Source organism: Athene noctua, chromosome 23 (genome assembly GCF_965140245.1).
Source record: "Athene noctua chromosome 23, bAthNoc1.hap1.1, whole genome shotgun sequence".
NCBI classification, from domain to species: Eukaryota; Metazoa; Chordata; class Aves; order Strigiformes; family Strigidae; genus Athene; species Athene noctua.
Window position 1 is genome coordinate 4,334,584 of NC_134059.1, and position 20,016 is coordinate 4,354,599.

General features: G+C 57.7%; 2 protein-coding genes across 9 annotated transcripts; both read right to left on the reverse strand.

Annotated features, from left to right (window-relative positions):
- Window positions 1-103: 103 nt before the first annotated feature.
- Window positions 104-10,204, reverse strand: LOC141969665 (uncharacterized). Of its 8 annotated transcripts, XM_074925684.1 has the most exons (19): window positions 10,011-10,204; window positions 8,862-9,730; window positions 8,322-8,661; window positions 7,448-7,888; window positions 6,278-6,318; window positions 6,045-6,198; window positions 5,137-5,183; window positions 4,616-4,716; window positions 4,420-4,483; window positions 4,045-4,120; window positions 3,783-3,810; window positions 2,999-3,139; window positions 2,755-2,886; window positions 2,310-2,457; window positions 1,764-1,816; window positions 1,102-1,152; window positions 898-980; window positions 695-808; window positions 104-360 (listed from the first exon to the last, which is right to left on the reverse strand). In XM_074925684.1, exons 4-19 carry the CDS (start codon window positions 7,654-7,656, stop codon window positions 201-203), a joined length of 1,602 nt encoding a protein of 533 aa, XP_074781785.1. In that variant the 5' UTR covers window positions 7,657-7,888; window positions 8,322-8,661; window positions 8,862-9,730; window positions 10,011-10,204; the 3' UTR covers window positions 104-200. The 8 variants fall into 8 exon arrangements, 7 of the variants coding, with proteins under 7 accessions (XP_074781785.1, XP_074781784.1, XP_074781786.1 ...); XM_074925683.1 differs by having other exon boundaries at window positions 8,322-9,730; XR_012635084.1 differs by having other exon boundaries at window positions 243-360; window positions 898-976; window positions 8,322-9,730.
- A 3,988-nt stretch (window positions 10,205-14,192) lies between these two features.
- Window positions 14,193-18,668, reverse strand: FANCE (FA complementation group E). Its single transcript, XM_074925416.1, has 12 exons — window positions 18,582-18,668; window positions 17,814-18,063; window positions 16,888-17,521; window positions 16,761-16,805; window positions 16,406-16,465; window positions 16,174-16,317; window positions 15,973-16,096; window positions 15,279-15,354; window positions 15,082-15,148; window positions 14,860-14,985; window positions 14,624-14,718; window positions 14,193-14,439 (listed from the first exon to the last, which is right to left on the reverse strand). The coding sequence occupies exons 2-12, from the start codon at window positions 18,035-18,037 to the stop codon at window positions 14,436-14,438; spliced, it is 1,599 nt and encodes a 532-aa protein (XP_074781517.1). The 5' UTR covers window positions 18,038-18,063; window positions 18,582-18,668; the 3' UTR covers window positions 14,193-14,435.
- Between the last annotated feature and the right edge of the window lie 1,348 nt (window positions 18,669-20,016).

The following is a 20,016-nucleotide window of genomic DNA, read 5'->3' on the forward strand; positions in this document are numbered from 1 at the left end:
GCAGCTCCCTGAGCCCTTCATGCCTGGAAACTGTCTCCAGCAAAACCTCAGATCCTAGCACAGGATGTTCCCCTCTGCTCCAGCACTAAAAATCCCCCATTTTTCCTCCAATTTTATTATTCTAGGGTTTTGGTGTTTTATGGCACAGGGAAGGAGCAGCAACAGAGAGCGGGTGCCTCTCGGCTGCCTCCTCGTCCCAGCTAGGCCTTGAACGATGCTGCAGGCTGCAGCCGCTGCAGCTCCAGGACACGGACGAGGAGGAGGAAGGCGATGCTCAGGAGAAGCAGCCAGAAGAAAAGCCAGTAGTGCTGCGGGAGGAAGAGCCATGGCCGCCACAGCTCCGCCGGGGACCCCTTGGACCTGGGGAGAAGGCAACCGTGGACACTCGTCATTCAGGGGGGGAGAGCAAATCCCACCTCTGCCCCCGCTGGGGATGAGGAGGGTGTTTAACTCAACCCCAAACTTCACAGGTCGTTTTGCAAACCCAAATGCAACAAGCCCGGGAAGGGCACTGGTGACCCGCAATGCACTGGGGAAACTGAGGCAGAGTCGAGCTGGGGCAGCCAAGCAACATCCCAGGCTTCCATCACCAAATCCCCCAGCCCGGTTCCTAAATTCTGGCCCCTGTGGGACCACAGAGCATCCAGCAGCCGTGTCGGGGGGGAATGCTGGGCACATGCAGGGTGCTGCTCACGTCAGCCCAAGCTGCTCCAGCTCCTCGTCCCCTGCACTGGAGCCTCTGCCATCTGCCTCTGCCACCGGCTCCCCAGTCACGGCGCTGCCCTGGCCCTGTGGCTCCAGCTCATTCCTGGGGAGGGAGAGGACGGGGTGCTGTGCCGTCCCCCGTGGGCCAGCAGCAGCCAGTGCCGTGGCCTCCCCGCCACCCGCTGCGGTTACCTCTGGGTGCTGGGCCGGCGCTGGGCCCCCTCCCTCTCCAGCTCGCTGGCCAGGGCCGTTCGGCTGTCAGGGCTGGCACCTGGCTGGGCACCGAAGGTGGGAGCATCAGTGGGGCCCCAGAGCCCCGGTAGCACCGAGCTTGGGGACACGTGTCCAACAGCAGGGCACAGCTCCTGTCCTTCCCCCCCACACACGTGTCCTTACCAAGAGCTGCTTGGGGATGACGGCGATGCTGACTCTGCGGCGCGCAGACCCCTGCAACGGAGGGTCTGGGGATGAGCACTGCGGCGGCTGCCTCCCCGTGCTCCCCATCCCCTCCTTCCCCATCGCCTCCCCAGCACAGGCAAGGGACACCGAGGAGGAGAAGGGACGCTGCCAGCCTCCCGCTGGCCCTGGCGCTAAGTGGGGAAGCCGGAGAGCTGGTGAGATGAGGGAAGGTCAAAGCCAAGAGGTCTGTGCCTGTCCTTGCTGCTTCAAGCCGTGCTGGTGGGGCTGCCTAACCCCCTCCCCGAGCGCTCCCCTACCTCTTGAGCTGTAGGGGAATCAGTGCCGAATTCGAGCTGGTGCTAGAGAACAGCCAAGCCTGCAGCTCTCGCGCTATGACCCTGCAATGCAGAGGGACCTGCCTGAGATCTCCTGGATGAGCAGCCCCCAACCCTGGGCACCCTGTCTCCCCAACCCTGGGCACCCTGTCTCCCCGCAGCCTTCTGAGGCTGCCCCTACATTTTCGCCTCAGCCCCAGCATTTCTAGCAGACCTTGCCCGCAGCAAGCAGCTGGCAGGAGTGGCCCGGGGACTAGCAGGTGTGTGTGGGGACCACCAGGCAAGGGGGGTCGGCTCCAGGATTGCTGAACTGGGACCAGTTACCTGCTGAAAAGTTCGCATCAGGGGGTGAGGCCTCAGCCGTGGCTCCGTGTCGTCTGGGAGCAAAGAGAAGCAGCCTTACATCACCCCCAAGAATTAAGGCTGGGATGATGCAGAAATGGTTTCAAACCTCCCTCCCATCAAAAGCTGTCCTGGCCACATGCTCTGTGCTTGGCACAAGTCACAGAGGTGCCCCGGCTGGGGGGACCTTTCTCACATGCATGGCGACGGCGTGCCTGGGGTTTGGCGACAAGGGACAGAGCGTCCTTTGTGTGCCCTGTGCCCCCCAGCCCCGCATTCCCAGCTGGGCCGCGGAACAACAGCTCTCTGGCCACCAGCACCTGCTCCCACGCTGTGTCTGCTGTTACAGCGGCCCCTCACATTTGTCATCAGGTCCCAGCTGTCACCCACCCCCGGTCCCTGGCTTGCACAACCCGCCAGCTCTGTGGCACGGGGTCACCGTGGCCCCCTGGAGGGCTCTGGGACCAAATCCCGCAGGGTTGCCCCATGCAAACCCCGCGCGGGCCCCGGCGGCAGAGCCCACCTCACCCTGGGTCTCCGCCAGCTGCCGGTTGCGGGAGTTTTGCTGGATCAGGCGCTTCATCTCCTCCAGCTCCGCGTGTTCCCGCATGTGGTGCCGCTTCAGGTTCTCCACGTGCTGGACCATCACCTCTGCCGCGCGGCTCATCCGGGCCTCCTGCGGCCAGGCAGGATGGGGGATCAGACCCCCCCCCCCACCTCCCAGTCCCTAACCCAGCCAGCCCCTCACTGTGCATCCCACAGTGCCTCCACCCAGGGGATGCCATCGCGTCCCCTTCCTGCTCCCCAGGGCAGGCAGATCCCTGGCGCCCCAGTACGTGCAAACAGGAGGTTCAACTCCAGCACCACAAGGAGGAGGGACAGACCCCAGCAAGCCCAGAGGTGGGTCCCAAGCCCAGTCACAGCACCCTCTGTCTCTCCCAGCCCTGGCAGGAGTCCCAGGCTGCGCACAGACCTGATGTACAGCCCCCAGCTTCTCAGCGGCAGTGGTTGCCCGCTCGACAGCGGCCGCCAGCACAGCCAGGCTGCACTGCAGCTGCTCCAACGTCTCCTTGCAGCCCGTGTCAGTGCAGGAAGGGCCCAGCCTCTGTGGAGGGAGAGGATGGCGCTGCCAGAGCCAGGACTTTCAGTTGTCCAAACCCCTCTGGGGCTGGATGTCCCCAGCAGATGCCAGCCCACTGGCCCTTGTGCCCACCTACCTCGAGGGCAGCCCGGCACTGCCCCAGTTCCTCCTGGATGTTTTCCTCTGCCGCGTCCCTGGCCCGTTTCTCCACCTGCATCCGTTGCCGCAGGGTAAACACATCACAGCGAAAAGCCAGGGCGAGGTGGGCAAAAGCTGCCTGCAGGGTGGGAGGGTGAGAGGTGGGACATTGGGCGAAGAGGAAGTCACCAGAGCCCCGTGCTGCTGTCCCCAAGGCACAGACAGACCCCCTAGCAAGACACCACTCAGGGCAGTGCAAAGGCTAATTAGCACTTGCCTTCCCTCAGCACCCGTTAGGCTGCTGCATGCTGGGGACAGTCCCCGTGAGGTGCCAGCCTGACCGAGACACGTCCCCCAGGCAGCCGATAACGCATGGAAATCCCAACCCCTCCTGGCAAGAGCACGCGCCGGGCAGACGCCAGCCCTCGCTGTGGGTCCTGGCTGACAGTGGAGCCTGACTCAGCCCTGGCATTCACAGGAAAATTATTTTTATTAGTGCAGCTTCCACCACCTCCCTGGCTAAGGGTGCTCTCGACGAGCTGCAGAGCAATTTGTGGGATTGCCGGGCACACAGAGGACGGGCTCATCTTGCCGTGGAAATGCAGCTGCCTCCGAATGCCAACAGCATCACCGGGAAAGGGATTTGGAAGGCAGCTGCCAGGGGACTGCGGTGCTTGGAGGGCAGCCAGGAGCAGGGCACAGCCCCAGGACTGTGAGCCAGAGAGGCGTCTGTTCCTCTGTCTCCCCTCCCCAGCCCACCTGCAGCCCCCAGCAGCCCTCACCTCCACGTCCTGCTCCGTCAAAGCCACCCTGCAGAAAGAAAAGTGCTGTCAGGGATGGAGGCACCATGGGGACTGAAAATGCCCTTAATCTGCTCCCAGGGGTGCCAGCCACCACCAGAAGTGGGGACCCAAGTGCCTCTTGCCTGAAGAGTGGCTCTTGTGCAGTGGAAAAGGAGGAAAATCCAATCCCTGGATGACTTGGTGACAAGGGACCCCCTTGTCCCATAGCCACCAGAGGGACACAGGTGGTGACTGGTCTTACCTGTGCAAGCCCAGTCTCTCCAGCACGGAGAGCTCGCTGGGAAGACTCAGCAGCAGCTCCTCTGGGGTTTCTGCATCTGCAGGGAGGCAGGAATGCCACAGGAGAGACCACATGAAGGCTTTTCCTTGGCCTTTCCTCCTCCCTCTGCCCTCCTGTCCCAGCAGGGAGCAGGTGCCCATGGTGTGAGACTGTCCCAATCCTTCCGCCCGCATCAAGGGGGCTTCAGGCCCCCCCAGGCCAGTCCCCCCTTCCCCATGTCGTCTCCCCCAGGGAGATGACTCCTATCAGGCCACACTGTTCCCACGCTCATCCCCAGCTACTTCAAGCCTTCCCCTAAAGGGACCCAGCTGGGGTGTGGGATGGGGACTCACCCACCTTCCTCGGTCCCATCACTCTCCCTGGTGCGCACAGCCAGCTCCTGCCTGTCCGTGCCTGGCACCTGGAGGGGGGCACAAGGGCAGTGTTGGAGCAAACCCCTCCCCGGTGCTGGGCGCCATCCCAAAAAGAGCACCCCGAGAGGCTGGGGGTCCAGCCAAGCCCAAGGGAATGGGGAGGGAAGGGCCCACCCAACCTGTTGCCCTCCTGTCCCTCTCATCTCGCCGACGTGCTCCACGCTCTGCTTGCTCCTGGTCAAAACCCCATCTGGGTGCTCCTGGGGACTGCTCATCCTCCCTGGGGACAGAAAGGGTGGTGGGAGTTGGGCAGTAGCATCTCCTCCCCAGCCTGACACCACTTTAAGGGAGACCTCCAAAAACACTGCTGGCATTTCTGAAGAAGCCTGCAGGATCCCAGGGAGCCCGTGGGCTGGCAGGTGCCCCCCAAAATACCCCTGTGTGGTTCAGGGAGCTGCAGCCAGGCTGGGCCAGGGCCGGGGGAGGAGGGTGAGGGGTCTGGTGCAGTGTGTGGGTTACAGCTGTCAAAGCAGATCCAGGGGACAGGGTCGGGGTCCCAGGGCCAGAAGGGGTGTGGGGTTGCAGGCAGGTGCTGCCAGGCCAGGGGACACCCTCCTGTGGGACCCATGCAGTGCTGCTCGGGGAGGGAGGGTGCAAAACCCACCCTTTTCCCCCCATCCCCACCTTGGGCTCCCCTTACCTTCATCCGGAGACACAGGGAGCCCGGCCAGCTCTGCCTGCTGTTCCCTGCAGAGAGAAGCCTGTGTAAACCCCAAAGAAACTCCAGCAGCAGAGGCAGCATCCCACCCCCCCTGCTCTCGCCCAGCCACCACGGCACCCCTCAACGGGATGCTGTTCCGGACCTGGGTCCTTTCCGAGCATCCTCTGCAGCTCGCTCCGTCCCTGTCCCCGCTCTCCCTGGCACGGGCACAGCAGCCCCCTCCGCTCCCGCAGCCGCCGCAGAGCCGCCACCGAGGAGCCCGCTGAAGCCGTTTCCAGCCAGCAATGAGTCACCGGCCCACGGCCGTGCTTCTCCTCAGCACATTATTATTTTATTTTTTTTCTTCCCTGGCTGCCAAGAGGACCTCGCTGTGAGCCGGTCTCTTCACAGGCATCACAACAAACCCAGCTGCCTGCAAAGCCCAGGCACCATCTCATATCACTGCCATGGGGATGGCAGGCCTTGGCACATGCTCTTGCCCCCCAGAAGTGCATTGGGATGGTCTCACCACCCCAAAACCCTGTCCTGGGTGCAAGGAAGTCTGGCAGTTCTGTAGCATCCCAGCTCAGGGATGGCAGGTTGCCTGTGCATGAGATACAGGGGCTGCCGTGCAAACAGCCCTCTGCAGCCTCGTGCTGAAGCTCAGCACCCACCTGGGAAAGGGTTTGAACCCTCAAACTTTGCTCCTGCATAGGGTTTCCTCCCCCAGACTCTCTTCTCTGCAAGCATGGGGATTGTTCCCCAGGAGCAGTGTGCTGGAATGATGCTCGGTGTCTCAGAGCAGGGTGATGCTCCAGTCGGTGTCCCCCCCTTGCCTGGCATTGCCGTCCCCGTCCCATCCTCGCTGGCACCCCAAGAGCCATGGGGTGAGCCTTCCATGCACATACCTCCGAGGCGAGGGGCTGGGTCGGCAGCTCGTCCTCTGCCGCTGCTGCCGGTGGCACCCCTGGGCGAGTCCCTGCGCCTCCTCTACCCCTCTCCCAGCGAGGTCCCTGCGAGCGGCTTCATTTGCAAAGCGCGGAGGCTCCAGGACCAGCACACCTATCATGAGAGACACATATTAGCTGCGCGCAGATGGGAGAACGCCTCTAAATGTTATATTTTTAAAGCATTTTCTCACCCAGCAGGAGCTCCAAGCTCCTCTGCTTAGCGTGGAGGCATCTGTGGGAAAAGAGGTGGGGAGGCCCGCTGCAATTCAGGAGGATGCTGCTGGGATTCGGGCGGGCACGGAGCGAGGCGAACGAGGAATTTAATACAAGCCCATTTCTGTGCAGTGCTGAGGGTGGACTTTCCCACTCGCCGCCCCCGTTTCCCTCCCATGGGGTGATTCTTGCTTGGGGCTCGTGATGTGGGTCATCTCCGTGGGGGGAGATAAGTTTGCACCCACCTACTAGTGCGAGCACCCAGTGCAGAGCTGGAGCAACCCACTGTACCCCAGGCAGGGGACAGGCCGACCTGCGAGCACCCCCCTGCCAGGCCAGCTCTCAGATAGACAAATAGAAGAGATTCCCGAGTCCAAGGGAGCTTGAATGTCTACATTTAAGCTGGTTTGCAACGCTTAAAAATCAGAGAAAACTGGCAGAAAGTCCACAGAGCCCCTCTCCCAGCCCAGGGTAAAGCCCCTGTGCAGAAGGGACTCTCCTGCAGGACATGTCTCCTCGGGAGCTGTGCCCATGAACATGCAGTTATGGGGCTGAAAGATTTTTTTTTTTTTTTTGGCAGGGAGATGAAATGCAGCAGAGATTTAAGGGGACAGAGAGCAGGGACTGCTTGAAGCCCCCCATGCCTGTGCAGAGCCTCAGCCAAGCTCAGTCTAGATCACCCCAGCACCAAGCAGGGTCATCATCCCTGTGCCAAGTGGGACCATCACCCGTCTCCCCGAGCCTGCTCAGCACTGATGGAGGTGTAAAGGCGAACAGCGCTTGGCATCTGTCAAAACAAGCCCATTTCATGCCTATACACTCGAAATTGTCCCCGACACCTCTGCCTAGGGGCTTGGCAGCCCCCGGTCACCAGGGACCAGCCAAACTCATCACAGCATCACAGTTTTCCCGAGGGCTGGTCCCTGCTGCAAAGCACTTGCTCCACAACAGCCACGGCAGACCCTGCAGCCTACAGATTTACTACAGCTCAGCCAGCTTTACACTAGCTCCTTATCTTTGTTTTACAGATGAAAATAGAAAGGCACACAGCTTGTTTGCCCAGAGTGGCACAAATAACCCCCTGGGAAGCGAGACCAAGTGCTTTCCCTCAGCTTGGCAACTTTACCAAACACTCCCCGGGTCGTTACCTGCCTGAACTTGTCTCAAGCAGCCGAAGGCAGATGCTGGGGCCACCCAGCTCGGACCTGGCACTCGGTGCTGTCAGGTCCCGGGCAGACCTGGGAGGGGGGCCAGGGGATGCGTCGTGGCTGGCAGATGGAGGGTTGGGGGGTGCCGAGGCCCCACACGGTGCAAGCTGCCGGCAGCAGATTCTCCCTGGAGGGGAGAGCGACTGCATCTGCAGCAGAAGGATCTGCCAGAGGAGAGCTCGATGCGAGAAGGCCTTTAAAGGACATGCATGAGAACGGCTGGGAGCTCCCTGAGCGGGGCCGGGGCGGGCTGAACGGTTTGCAGGTGGCCAGGCGACCTCTGATTTTGGTGTGGGGCTGGATCCTGCACCCGCACTTTGGCGTTGAGAGCTGTTACCCAGAGCTGGGAGAGACCACGACTGCTCCCTCTGTGCCCGGTGTCTGCAGAGCAGAGCAGACCCGAGTCTCAGCATCTCCCTAGCAGGAAGCTCAGGGTGCAGGGTGGTGGCACTTGGGACCTCCATGTAGATGGGGGATCCCCCCATGCCTTCCTGGGTGGCACAGCACCAGGCTAAACCAGGATGGCTGACAAGGAATCCCTGTAGCATCATATTTGATGACGCAGGGAAGCCACTCTGCCCAGGACCCCCATCCTTTCTGCCCCCCTTAGCAGCCCCACTTTCCCCCCAGCCATCACCCCCACTGCCCCTTCCCCTGCCCGACTCCTTTGCTCAAATCCATCACATCCTCTTAAGCTGCTTTCTTCCCCTAATGAGCTTATGTGGAGTCAGACTCGATACTCAGCACTACAGAGGACCAGGCTGCAGGCAGGCAGCTGCTGTTAGTCCCCCCATGCCTGGGGACCCTGATGTACCATGAGGAATAAGGCAGGTCCTTGGGGTCTGCAGATCTCTTAAGCCCTGAGAAGTCAGCCAGCAAACAGCATCTCCCAGCCTCGGGGCAGGGCTGGCTCAGCCTCATGCCCATCTGCTGAGAGTGCAGGATGCGGCCCCAGGTCCAGCAGCCAGGGAGGGCTGAGAAAGCCCATCTGCAGCTTTGAAGTAGGAACCTGTGCTGTGCCACGGTGGGATGAGGCTTTGGAAACGGCCAATGGTCACCACCAGGTCAGGATTTCAAACGTCCTTGAAGCTCCAGGGATGGTTTTTCTTCTCTTGGGCAAAAACCTCCTGTCCAGGCCTGACCCAAGATCAGAACTGCTGAGAAATCATGAGTCACCGTAGGAGAAGAATAGCCCCAAATTCCCATGCTGTTTTTCCTGTAACACAAATACCTAGCAACACAAGCTGTGGTATGCATGATTAGCACCAATTAATGACAATTAACACATCCTAAGTTCACACCACCAGCACCAGAAAGACACCAGACATGCTGAAAGGTGGATTGGCATTGTCACCTTATATTCTTATATATCTTCTGCCTTTCTTTAAAATATCTTCCCTGTGATTTCCTCTCTTCCCCGTGCCTCTGTTTGCTGTCCCTCTCCAAGAGTTTCCAGGCACAAGGGTTGGCCACTTGTGCTTCTTCTTAGAGAAGGATTTGCTGAGACACACTTCCCAGAGTGAGCAGGTCGCCTGGCCTGAGCAAGAGGATGCTCAGAGCTTGCACTGGCAGGGCCAGATCAATCCCACAGGTGAGCACATCCAGCCGAGCCTGGGTGCTGTGCAGCAGTCATAACCCCGAGCAGCGGAGCTTTCCCCCTGCCCCTTACCCCCAGTGCTTTCCCAGCTGGCTGGTATCTCAAAATGCAGATGAATTCTTCAGGCAGATGAATTCTTCACCTCTTCATTTCAGAAAGGGGAGACCCAGGCAGATGAGAAGACCCTTCCTTTGGGCTGAGACTCAACAGATGGAGCCCAGTGGCCCATCGCCCTGATGCCATTCCCCTCCTTGAGGACCTTCCACTGCCCTTGGGCACACGGGTCTGTATTTTATTGTTGAGTGCTTTACTTAGCCAAGCATGAGGTCTTTCCTCAACAGAGCCCGCAGCCAAGGCTCCTGTAGCAGGGCATGGAAGTAAAGGCCCCTTCAAAGCATGATGCTGAGCAGACAGAGGGTACAAAACCAGGATGGAGGACAGAAACTTGCATTCATCAGTGCCTTGCCATCAACACAGCCTGGTCCCACTGTCCCTGTCCCTGCAGAGCCCCTGCTTTGTTCCCGAGAGCCTGGCACCAGGCAGGCAGCAGATCAGGCTCCGCAGCCTCTGCTCTAGTGTCCTGGCAGGTCCATGGCTGCAGCAAGTCGCTCCACGGGGGTACAAACCTAAGGACACCATCGCATTCGTTCCTCACATCAGAATAGAACTTTTCTGCTCAAAAACTCCTCTATTCCCTCCCACACACATGCTGAGGGGTTCAATAAGAGGCAGCATCCCTCTTTGCAAACCATCCCATTGAAAGACCCTTTAAAAGCATTTCCTAAAAGCACCCAGGGATTTTCCTGTATTCTTATTTTTAACCTGAGAGCATCTAAATCAAGATTACAATCTAAGTATCATGGGGCCTCAAACAAGCAAAAGCAGCCCAGCTTCCCCTGCACAGACCTGTCCAGTGGAGATGAACGAGACTCTGCTGGGAGATCTCCAGCCCAGAGCGGTGAGTGGCAGCAGGGGGCTGTGGGCTCTGGCTTTGCCCCTCGTGACTCCTTCCAGCAAGGTCCCACTGGTCACACACCAGCCTACTGCGACGGCATCTGCCCAGGGCTCCTCCTGAGGCTGAGCTGAACTTGCAGCTCAGATCGCAGAGACCGTGGTCATCTGGATTATCCACTTCTCAGAGGAAAGCTGCTCAGAGCAACACAGGCTGCTACTGCTGATGAGGCAGCAAATGTGATTTATTAGGTCTGTGCAGGGGGCCCAACCATAAGGCAACCCCAGGCCTCCAGCAAATTAATCTTCATGTGGCCCTGGCCTCCCCAGCTGACAGGGACCTGGCAGCCACCAGACTACCCAAGGAAGAACACGATTTTCTTATTATGATTAAAAGGTTGTTGGCAAAAAAACAGACAAGATAGAATTTTTTTGCTTCTTTTGGTTCAGTTTTCAATTCCAGGTTATAAAAAAAAAAAACACCAAAAACTGCTGAGCCTTCCCCAGAGCAGTTCAGCCTCACATTTGGGTGTCACAGCCACCAGATCTTAATGCAAAACTGTATTAGCATAGTGGGGATTACATGTAAGTGATTAACGGGGTGACTATCAGCTCCCAGCACTGCTGCAGGAGGGGACACAGCAACTACCTGGACATGCCTGCAGCTCCTGCACGGAAAGAAGCAGCCCCTCGGGATGGATATGGATCATTTCCAGCCCTTTCCAACAAGGATGTATGGACTGAGGTGGTCTGGCTCCTACGTGGCTCTGATTCTGCAGCATTTGTATGCCTCTGCCCACTCGAAGGAGGTTCTCTGCTGTCCGATCATGGCACCAAGATGCCACGTGGGGAGTGGAGAGTTCATCTTGTCATGAAAATGATTCAAAAATCACTGTGGGAGGATGAGGAGGCAGAGTGGACAGATGACCCAGGTAATTGCAGAATATTCATTTCCCTTAAAACCCCCCAACTATTAGGGCAAAAAGGGAATTCCCCTCTTTTCCATGATGGAGGTAAATCTCTACAAAGAGAAGAGGAAGCAAATGAGGAACTACTGTCAAATATTGAAAGTTAATTGGCTGAGAATTATACACTGCCTTCTACATACAGCCTAGAAAACATCTAAGACAAAGCTTCAGCCCTTTCTCTTCAAAAACACTGCTAATAAATCAGGACAAGGACAACCCAGCCCTGGCTCTCCATCCACTCCTGGATAAGGTTCTGCTGCACTATAAAACCTGACTGACATTTTGTGCCGCATCCACCTCTTCAGCCTGGATTTTAAAGTTCTTGAGAGGGTCAAGAGGAGTCAAAAGTCAAGTTTTCCACGCAGATGCTACCAACCACCACATAAACAAGCGGTCTTCCACCAGCATGTCTAGTGTCTCCAGGGTTTGCTTCCAATTCTCCTGACATGACTGTTATCTTGCACGTACACCCCAGAGGAATCCATGGTATATGATAAGCTGCAGCCAAGAGCAAACACAGGACTAAGAAGGCTCTTTCAAGAAGCCAGCATAACGCTTCCCAGCAGAACAGGAACCCCCTTTGCAGTTTGCAAAGCTGATCCCCGCCTGACTACTGTTTCTTGCAAAAACCACGTAGGCTGGCCCAAAACACAGCTCCCAGTATCTCCAGATGAGTTGGAAGTGCAAGCTGCATACGGCACGTAGCAGCCAAGAACAGCCTGTCAAAATGAGACTGTTGCCTAAAGAAACTAGTAAGCAGTTACAAAACCAAACATCCCTCAGGGAGGAGATGCACACCACAGCCAGATTTCAAACCATTTATTGGTGCCCAGTCCATATAGATCCCAGGGCTTCCCCACAGTGCTCTAGATATACACAGCATGCACGGTCTTCCAGTTCTTCAGTAAGGACACCTGGAAGCTGACAACCAGGTGATTTTGGAGATGAGTTTGTCCTCAGTCATCTTCATGTGACCAACAGCGACAGCCAGACAGAGCACTGGGGACAATGACACCAAGGTCACTTGGTAAAAGCTTTGCAGTGAAACTGCAAAGACTGCAGCTTGCTACCTAATAAAGCCAGAACAGCAGGCTCAGACCTTGATGATCAGGGCACAATTTCTATTTATGTCATATTTTGGGCAGCCCTACAATAGCTTCAATATACTCGTCCATTAAGTCACTGGTATGCAAATACATCAACAATTTGGCTCCCTAGAGATTTCTTTCCTCCAGCTAACATAGACTTTGAAGCCTCATCAGTCCACTGTCACCTAAAATAACTTAAGAGATTCTTACTGTAAAGAAATCTGTGCTCTCAGCATTAAGAGCATCACTTAATGCTTCAGGGTTTCATTCTTCTGGCTGGGTCTAAACGTTAACGAGCAAACTTGAAGCAGTAACATGTCACACCTACATGTTTTAATCCCTCTTTTCCCTTTGTAAATGTAAACGTTTATGAATTTTTAAAATAGTTTTTGAAATACGTAATGCTTCAAAACCTCCATTAAAACTCTAACACTACCTCCCTCAGAGTCCATCCACCCTCTCCCATCCTTATCTTTTCTGTCCTCCAACAAGAAGGTGCCCAGATGATGTTTCCACTGGGTGTTTTCAAGGATACAGGATAGAAATTTGGAAAAAGCCATGCTGTAGAAGCACTTCTTATTAGTGTATCACTAAACACCTTGCAACAGGAACTGTCATCATTGCCACATTGAAAACCAGAAATGTGACACACACAGCAGGGCCACTTGCAAGCTCTGGCAAAAAGGAAAAAAAAAAAAAAAAAAAAGGCAGAAAATTCAAGTTTACCAGTTCTTCATCTAAATCTCACTCTTCTGTACTGTGAGATTTATAAATCCTAGCAGACCAGACCAGACCAGGATATCACTGCTGTACCACCCAAAAATCAGCTTAGCCATGGGAGAGAAAGGCTGATGTGCCACTTGTGCCTTGGCTGCTTCGAGCCAAGATAAAATCACAATGGTCCAGAATTATCATCTTCAAACAGCCTCATATCCATTTCTGTCTTGATTCAGCAATGTGTTAAGGGCATTAAGAACTAAGGGCATTAAGAACTAAGGACTTGTGCGAACTCCTCTATGCAATATTGCTCGCCAGGTGCTCCAGGACACCGTGGTGGAAAAACACTTGAAATATAAAAGGTTTTAGACAAGATGACTCTTCACCTTGGCTACCAGGCTGCCACTGTGAGCAAGGAGAGAGGGAGGTTTGTCGGCTTTGTGCAGACCTGGAGGCAGGAAGGAGCAACCTGCTACACGGAGGGCTGATGCATCCTACTTCTCAGCTGTCAAAAACAAGAGTGTGGGTACACAGAGGAAATGTTGCAGCTGTGTCGCTTCATTTTTAACCAGGAAATGGATCTAGGTTGATTAAAACAAATAGGGACACCTGCAAAGCAGACTGATGAGACACATGGATGCTCAGCCAAGGTCTTCAGACTTACAAGTTATCAGAGATGTGGGCGCAGGGTAGGAGACATCACGTCATCCAAGTGTACTCGTGAAGCCAAAGGGCACCTGAAAGCAGAGAAGGGCTTCTGCTGCTTCTGTAGCTTCTCACTGCCCGGTCAGGTAACCTGGGGATCTGCTCAACATAAACCCCTTTTTTTTATGGGAACACAGAAAATGGGCAACCTTTCTCTGAGGGGAAACGGCGGCTGGCCTCAGGCCCAGGATTGCTGCAGCCCGCCTTCAAGCACTCAGGTACTCGTGTGCCAACATTATTCCATCGATAATGCAAAAATAATAGATTTTTTGTTTTCCTGATTTAAAAAAAGCCACCTTTTGGGCACAAACCATCTGAAAAAAAAAAAAAAAAAAAAAGTCACCTTTACACAACTACCCCCCCTCCAGGCGATGCTCAGCCCGGCCACCCCTCACACCCGCGGGCACAGCGCCGACGTGGGGCAGCCCGGGGCTTTGAGGCGCCCCCACCGCCGGAGGTTGGGAGGGAGAGGACAGCGGCTGCCCCATGCGTCCCGCAGCCCGTCCCTCCGCAGCTCCTCCTCTGCCGCCATCTTGGGGGAGGCGGGTGGGGGCGGCGCCATCTTCAGCGTGGCAGCGCGGGAAGGCGGGAGGCGCCATCTTGAGTGTGGCAAGGCGCTGGTGGCGGCGGGCTCTGAGGCGGCCCAGAGACAGACCAGACACAGAGATGACTAGAAATATATTAATTGTTTAACCGAGAAAACCCTATCTTCAAGCTTCTGGGCGTGCGTGGGGCTAGGATGGCTGGCTGGCCGAGCACACGATGCCGCTGCCACTGCCCACGCTCGTTCAGTCTCCATCACGCTGGTGGTGAACCCCAGTGAGGAACTGGGCTGCAGCTATGCCAGCCTAACGAGCATCCTCTTCCCAAGGAAGCCATCGCCTTGCAGTTCCCTTTGGCACTCACCTGGGAGGAGGAGAAAGAGGAGAGAAATCAAGAAAAAGAAAACCCACTGCCAACCACACCCTGGCACAGCTTCTGCTGGCACTCATCCGTTTCCCACCACCCAGGGCAGAGCAGGAGCACAGAGGCTGCCATCTCCCATGAGAAAGAACCCAGACCAGCCCAGAGGGCTCAGCATCCGTCTCACCTGGCTCCTTCCAGCACAGCCTGCAGCGATTTCTTCAGAGCCGCGTTGCTCTGATCTAGAGCAGCAGCCAGACTGCGCCGGTGGGCTGAGGTGACCTGGGATGGAGAGGAGCAAGGAGCTGAGAGCTGCACTGTCAGGACCCCACCTGAGAGCCCTGGGCCAGGTCCTGGGTCAGCTGCAGACCCGGCTGGAAGCTCACTCGCTGAGCTGCAGGACCCAAGCCTTGTCTTACTCACCTGGCTTTGGTACATGGTGAGCACAGCTGTCACCAGCTTGGCATAATTCAGTGACGTGGCAAAGGCTGGGGCCTGCCGGCATAGGGTCAGGACCAGGAGATCAAAGAGTTCAGGGGGCAGCACCTCCTGGAAGAGAGCCACAAGTGAGGAGGAGAGCTGGTCCTTCCTCCAGTACTGCAGGAGCCAGCAAAGAAACCCACGGGTACGAGGGGGTCCCCTCACCTGCCGCCCCAGCACAGCCTGCACTACCGGCAGGAGCTTCTCTGACAAAGGCACTTCCAGGACTTGGCTGCAAAGGACGGTGAAGAGATGTGATGTTCACACAGCCTTGCGGGTGCTCCTGAGAGGCTGGAGCCAGCCAGACCCATCAAGGCAGGCACGAGGGCTGAAGCAGAGCTGCTGCCCCTGTAATCTCATACCTTAGCACCAGTCGCACACAGTCTGGCTCCAGGCACTCCTCCACGAGGTCGCACACCAGCTTGGTCTGCTCAGTGCCTGCGAGGGCAAAGCAGAAGGGTGGAGAGCTTCCAGAGGCTGCCAAATCCACAGAGACATGCCCAACTCTTCCTGGCACCCCTTCACACAGGGGTACATCCCAGTCAGGACACCCAGAAACCACAGAGTGCCTCCTTCTACCGCTCAGATAATCCAGCTTCTTTCGCCCATCTGCAGCAAGGGTTTAGCAAGCACCAGTCCCTAGGAAAAGGGGATGATACTGTGGCAGGGATTCATGCAGGACCCTCTTCTTGTGCCAGCAGAGATACTGGGGAAGTTTTGGACCCAGCATTAGGAGTTGTCAGGAATTCTCAAGTCCATGGAGGGGTGGCAGCTGTCCTTCAGGAGAACTGATGGAAACCAGGGTGGCCTCCCCTCCCTCTCCATCTCAGGCATCTGTAAACTCATCTTCCATCTCAACTCCCAAGCATTCACCTGCCCAGATAAATCCAGCACCATTCCTCTGTGGTTCCTAACATGTTTTAGGTGATAAATGCCTCCCAGGAGACAGCACTCTGCAGTTGGGGCTTCCCTTCCTGGTGGATGCAGCCCACAGCCCCTCTCCAGCTCTCTCAGCTGCTCCCAGAAGCAGCCGTGCCTCCTGAGAGCCCATCGCACCTTCCCATGGCTCCCGCAGGACCGCAGCCACCAGGACTCGACAGAAAGGCTGGGAATACTTGGAACAAAACGAAGCGAGGGCAGCCATTAGATGACGAGAGGGCAGCTGGGTGAGGGACAGGACCTAGAGACAGAAAAGGCAGGAGATGGGGATGGTGCTGAGGGAAACTGAGTTCAAGAAACCTCTATCCTCACACTTACTCGCCTGAGGAAGAGCTGCTCTGCCAGGATGACTGCGCTGGTGTAGCTGAGGTTGGGGGTGAGAGCCAGCAGCCAGCTGCAGAAACGCACCAGGAGGTGCTCTGGGCACGTGGACAGCTGGAGGAAGGAGCACAGCCCCTCGAGCTGGGGACAGCAGAGAGGACGGGGTCATTAGGGACAGCAGCAGGCCCTTCACGGCACCGGCAGTTGCAGCAAGGATGCTGAGGCTCACCTGGCTGGGAGAGCAGTTGTTCAGGATGTGCAGCTCAGGTGGGATGCTTGACTCCGAGTGCTGCAGGGAAACACAGTCCTTGAGTAATACACCAAACAAAGCAACGCACAAAATACAGCTCCAGGGCTTTTCTCTTCCCTAGAGTCCTCTGCTTCGGCCAGCACTGACCCTCCAGACCCATCAGGCAGCAAATCTGAGAGGTGGAGACAGGGGTTATACTTGAGCGCAGGGGAGGTGGCAGCAGGGCTTTTTATCCCCCTCCAGTCATCCCTGTGAAAGCCACCTCCTCTCCCAACCCTTCTGGAGGTTCTGGCATGGCATGAGCTCCAGGAGAGAGACAGAAGCAACCACTTACGTCGGACTCCTGCAGCAGCAGCATTTTCAGCCTCTGTCCGTGCTTCTGAGGAAAAGGAGATAAAGAAATAGAAATCAGAGTGAAACAGTTCACTGGCTGGAAGGGGAAAGCAAGCCCTGCTTGGTACCTGGAGAAAGGACTGGACCTCTGCTGCCAGCTCTGCCTGGGAAATCTTCCTGTGGTCCTCAGCTGCATCCTCCTGGGAGCTTTCTGGAGCACCTCCGGCCGGGCTCCGAGCAGATCTGTTCCCCGAAGGCTCCCCAGGCACCTCCTCTTCCATCTCTGCCCCATCCCCACGCTCCTGGGCTCCCGGGGATTCAAATGCCACCTCCTCCAGCAGCAACCTCTTCCCCTCTCTCTCCTCATCCAACTCCAGGCTCTCCTCCGCCACTTTCTTGCGCTTCCCACCACGAAGCACAGAGTAAGCCATGTCCCCAGCAGCACCGGGCTGCTTGCTGAAGCACCAGTTCAGTTTTCTTTGCCTCTCTGGTTTGTTCTGGGTGATTTTCTGGCACAGGTGCCTCAGCTGCTGCTGGCATGCAGAAGACAAAGGAGTGGGAGGTGGGGAGCACCCCTCTCCCCTCGGTCCCTGCCGGAGCAGATCCCCCAGCGTCCGCACCCAGGGATCCACATGGGAATCCTGCTCCACGGCCTGGAGCAGCCGGCCAAGGCAGCCCCCCGGCACCGCGGTTTGCACCACGAGGAGCAGGGAGAAGAGGTTTCTCTGGCACACGACGGGGAGCAGCAACAGCCGTGGCTTACTGGATATGGAGAGAAAAAGAAGAGGTGACGTGTCAGCGCAAATCCCCGAGTTTGTATTGCCAACGTGCCCCGCGGAGCAGGGTCTAACGGGACTAGGAAGCGAGACGAGGCAGCAAACGCCTTCACCAGCTTTTGCAAACACAAGCTGGAAGACTGGCAGGTTCCGCTACGATCCTGACCCCACGTGCTGACTGTTGCACCGGGGGGAAGAGGATGCATGGTGCCGAACTGGGCCCCTGCCACGCCAAACATTCCACAAAACACCGAGTTTTGGAAATACAGCCGACTCACACAGCCAGGGCCCCCTCCGGCCCCTCCAGCGTGGGCTCCTCAACGCACAGGGCTGCGATGAAGGTCTGCCAGGGGAACGCCTGGCCAGGTCCCCCGCTGACCTGGGCCCGCTGCAGCATTCGGAAGGCGGCCAACGTCCCGGAGGAGCCAGAGGCGAGTGCGTGGAGCAGCAGGCGGCACGGCTTGTCAAAGCTCTGCAGCCAGGGCAGACAGGGGGACTCCATCGCTGCTGGGGGAGCTTCGCAGCCACCTGCAAGGAAATTGGGGAGAGCCTGATGTGGGTCAGGGCGAGACGGGCTCAGGGAGGTTTGGTACCTCCAGGATGGGGTCAGCCACGCTCTGGAGCAAACCCCGGGGTCCTCCCTCACTGGTTGCAGTTTCGGGGCTGCCCTGATCTACGTGCAAGGGGCCCGGGGTTACCCTCAGCCCGAGGAAGCAGAAGCGTTACCGAGTCACCGCCCGGCCAGGGGACCGGGAGCCCCTCCGAGCCCTCTAAACCCACCCCGCCCGCAGCTCCCCCCCAACAATCACCAACTCAGCGCTCCCCCCGCTGCCCTCCCGGGGGGCTGAGAAGGAAAATCGCACAGGGCTGATGGTGGGGTCCCCCCCAGCTCCTCCGGGAGCGGACCAGCCCTAACCCCCCCTCCCCGGGGAGGGGCCCGCAGCCAGCGCTGGCCCTGCACTGCACCGGTTACTACCGTGTCCCCGTTATTACCGTGCCCCGGTTGGCAGGTCCCGGAACCCTCCCCGCCCCGAGCAGACACTTACCGGGGGGGAGAAGACGATGTGGAGGGGAGGGGACGGTACCCAGTATGTCCCTACCCGGGGACCGGGACCGGGACCGGGACCGGGACCAGGACCAGGACCAGGACCCGCACGCCACGGTCCGCCCCGCCCCCAAGCCCGGCAGCGCGCGCCGCTTCCGGCCCCGCCCCCTTGGAAAAGCGCGCCGCGTATGCAAATCAACCCCGCCTGAATTTTTTTTATATTATGCAAATGAACCCTTAAAGCCAAACCCCAACATGCCCGCAGGTGGGTGGTGTATCCCCCCCTCCCTCCCCTCCCGCCCCCCGGAAGCAAAGCCCCCACGCAGTGTTACCGTACACAGACTATTTTATTCTATAATTTCCAGTTTTGGTTAAAAGCAGTTTAAAACAGTGCCCCAGAGCTGCCCAGCCACCCCCCACCCCCGCCTCAGTCCCATGTGCATTAAAAGCCCTCGCTGCCCCCCCAGCACCCAGCCCAGCCCCCTGCCCCGGCTCCCACGAGGTCTCCCATGGGTGCAGAGAAGCGGGGGGGGGAGCGGGCTGTGCCCCAGTGCTCTGAGACCCCTGCGTCTCTGTCACACCCCCCAAGGCTTCCTGGGGGGGTGCGGGGATGTGAGACCTGCCGGGGTTCAGCCATCGACACAGGGATGGTTCATAAACACCACTCAGACTTATTTCCCCACTCCCTCCAACACCCCCGCATGCCTGGAGTCACCCCAAACCAATACCAGGAGCAGCTCAACACATCAAAAGCAGGTGCTTCCCCCTCCCAGAAGACATTTCCTCGCTGCCAACAGCGAGGAGGCCAAGGGGGGCACCCCACGGCTTAATCAGAGTCTAAGTTGATAACGAGTATCTCAGGGCCATAAATCGAGCGCTGAAAGCCGGTCTCAGTCAAGGTCAGGGTGAGGGCCCATTCGTGCATGCAGAACATCTCGTCCTCCTCATCAGAGCTCTCCAGGGGAGCACGGCCAAACTCCTGCCGCACAGGAGGGAGGATGAGCCCTGGCCTTGAGCTGCCGTGCCCCGTTCCCCCCGCCCGGGACACCCCCCTTACCACGGTCATGCTCGGCAGCTGCTGTGCGCGCTGCGGCAGCTGGTTGGGGGGCAGCTCGTGCAGGTAGAGGCATTCTGAATTGAACGGGCAGTGGCCTTGGTTCTGGACAAAAAACTTGCACCTGATTTTCCTGTGGGATTCAAAGCACAGTTGCAAGTGCAGCTCCCGGAGCGGCACAGAGCCCACAGTGCCATGCACTCACCCTGTCCGGGCCCTGAAAGTTTCGATGAGCTGCTTCTTCTCATCCTCATCCGAGATCCAGTATTTGTTGGGGATGTAGTAACTGGAGGTGACCCGGCACTCTGGGCAGGCCCTGGGTGAAGGTGAGGGGTGTAGATGGGTGTCCCGAAAAGGGAGCTGGGAGCTCAGTACCCATGCT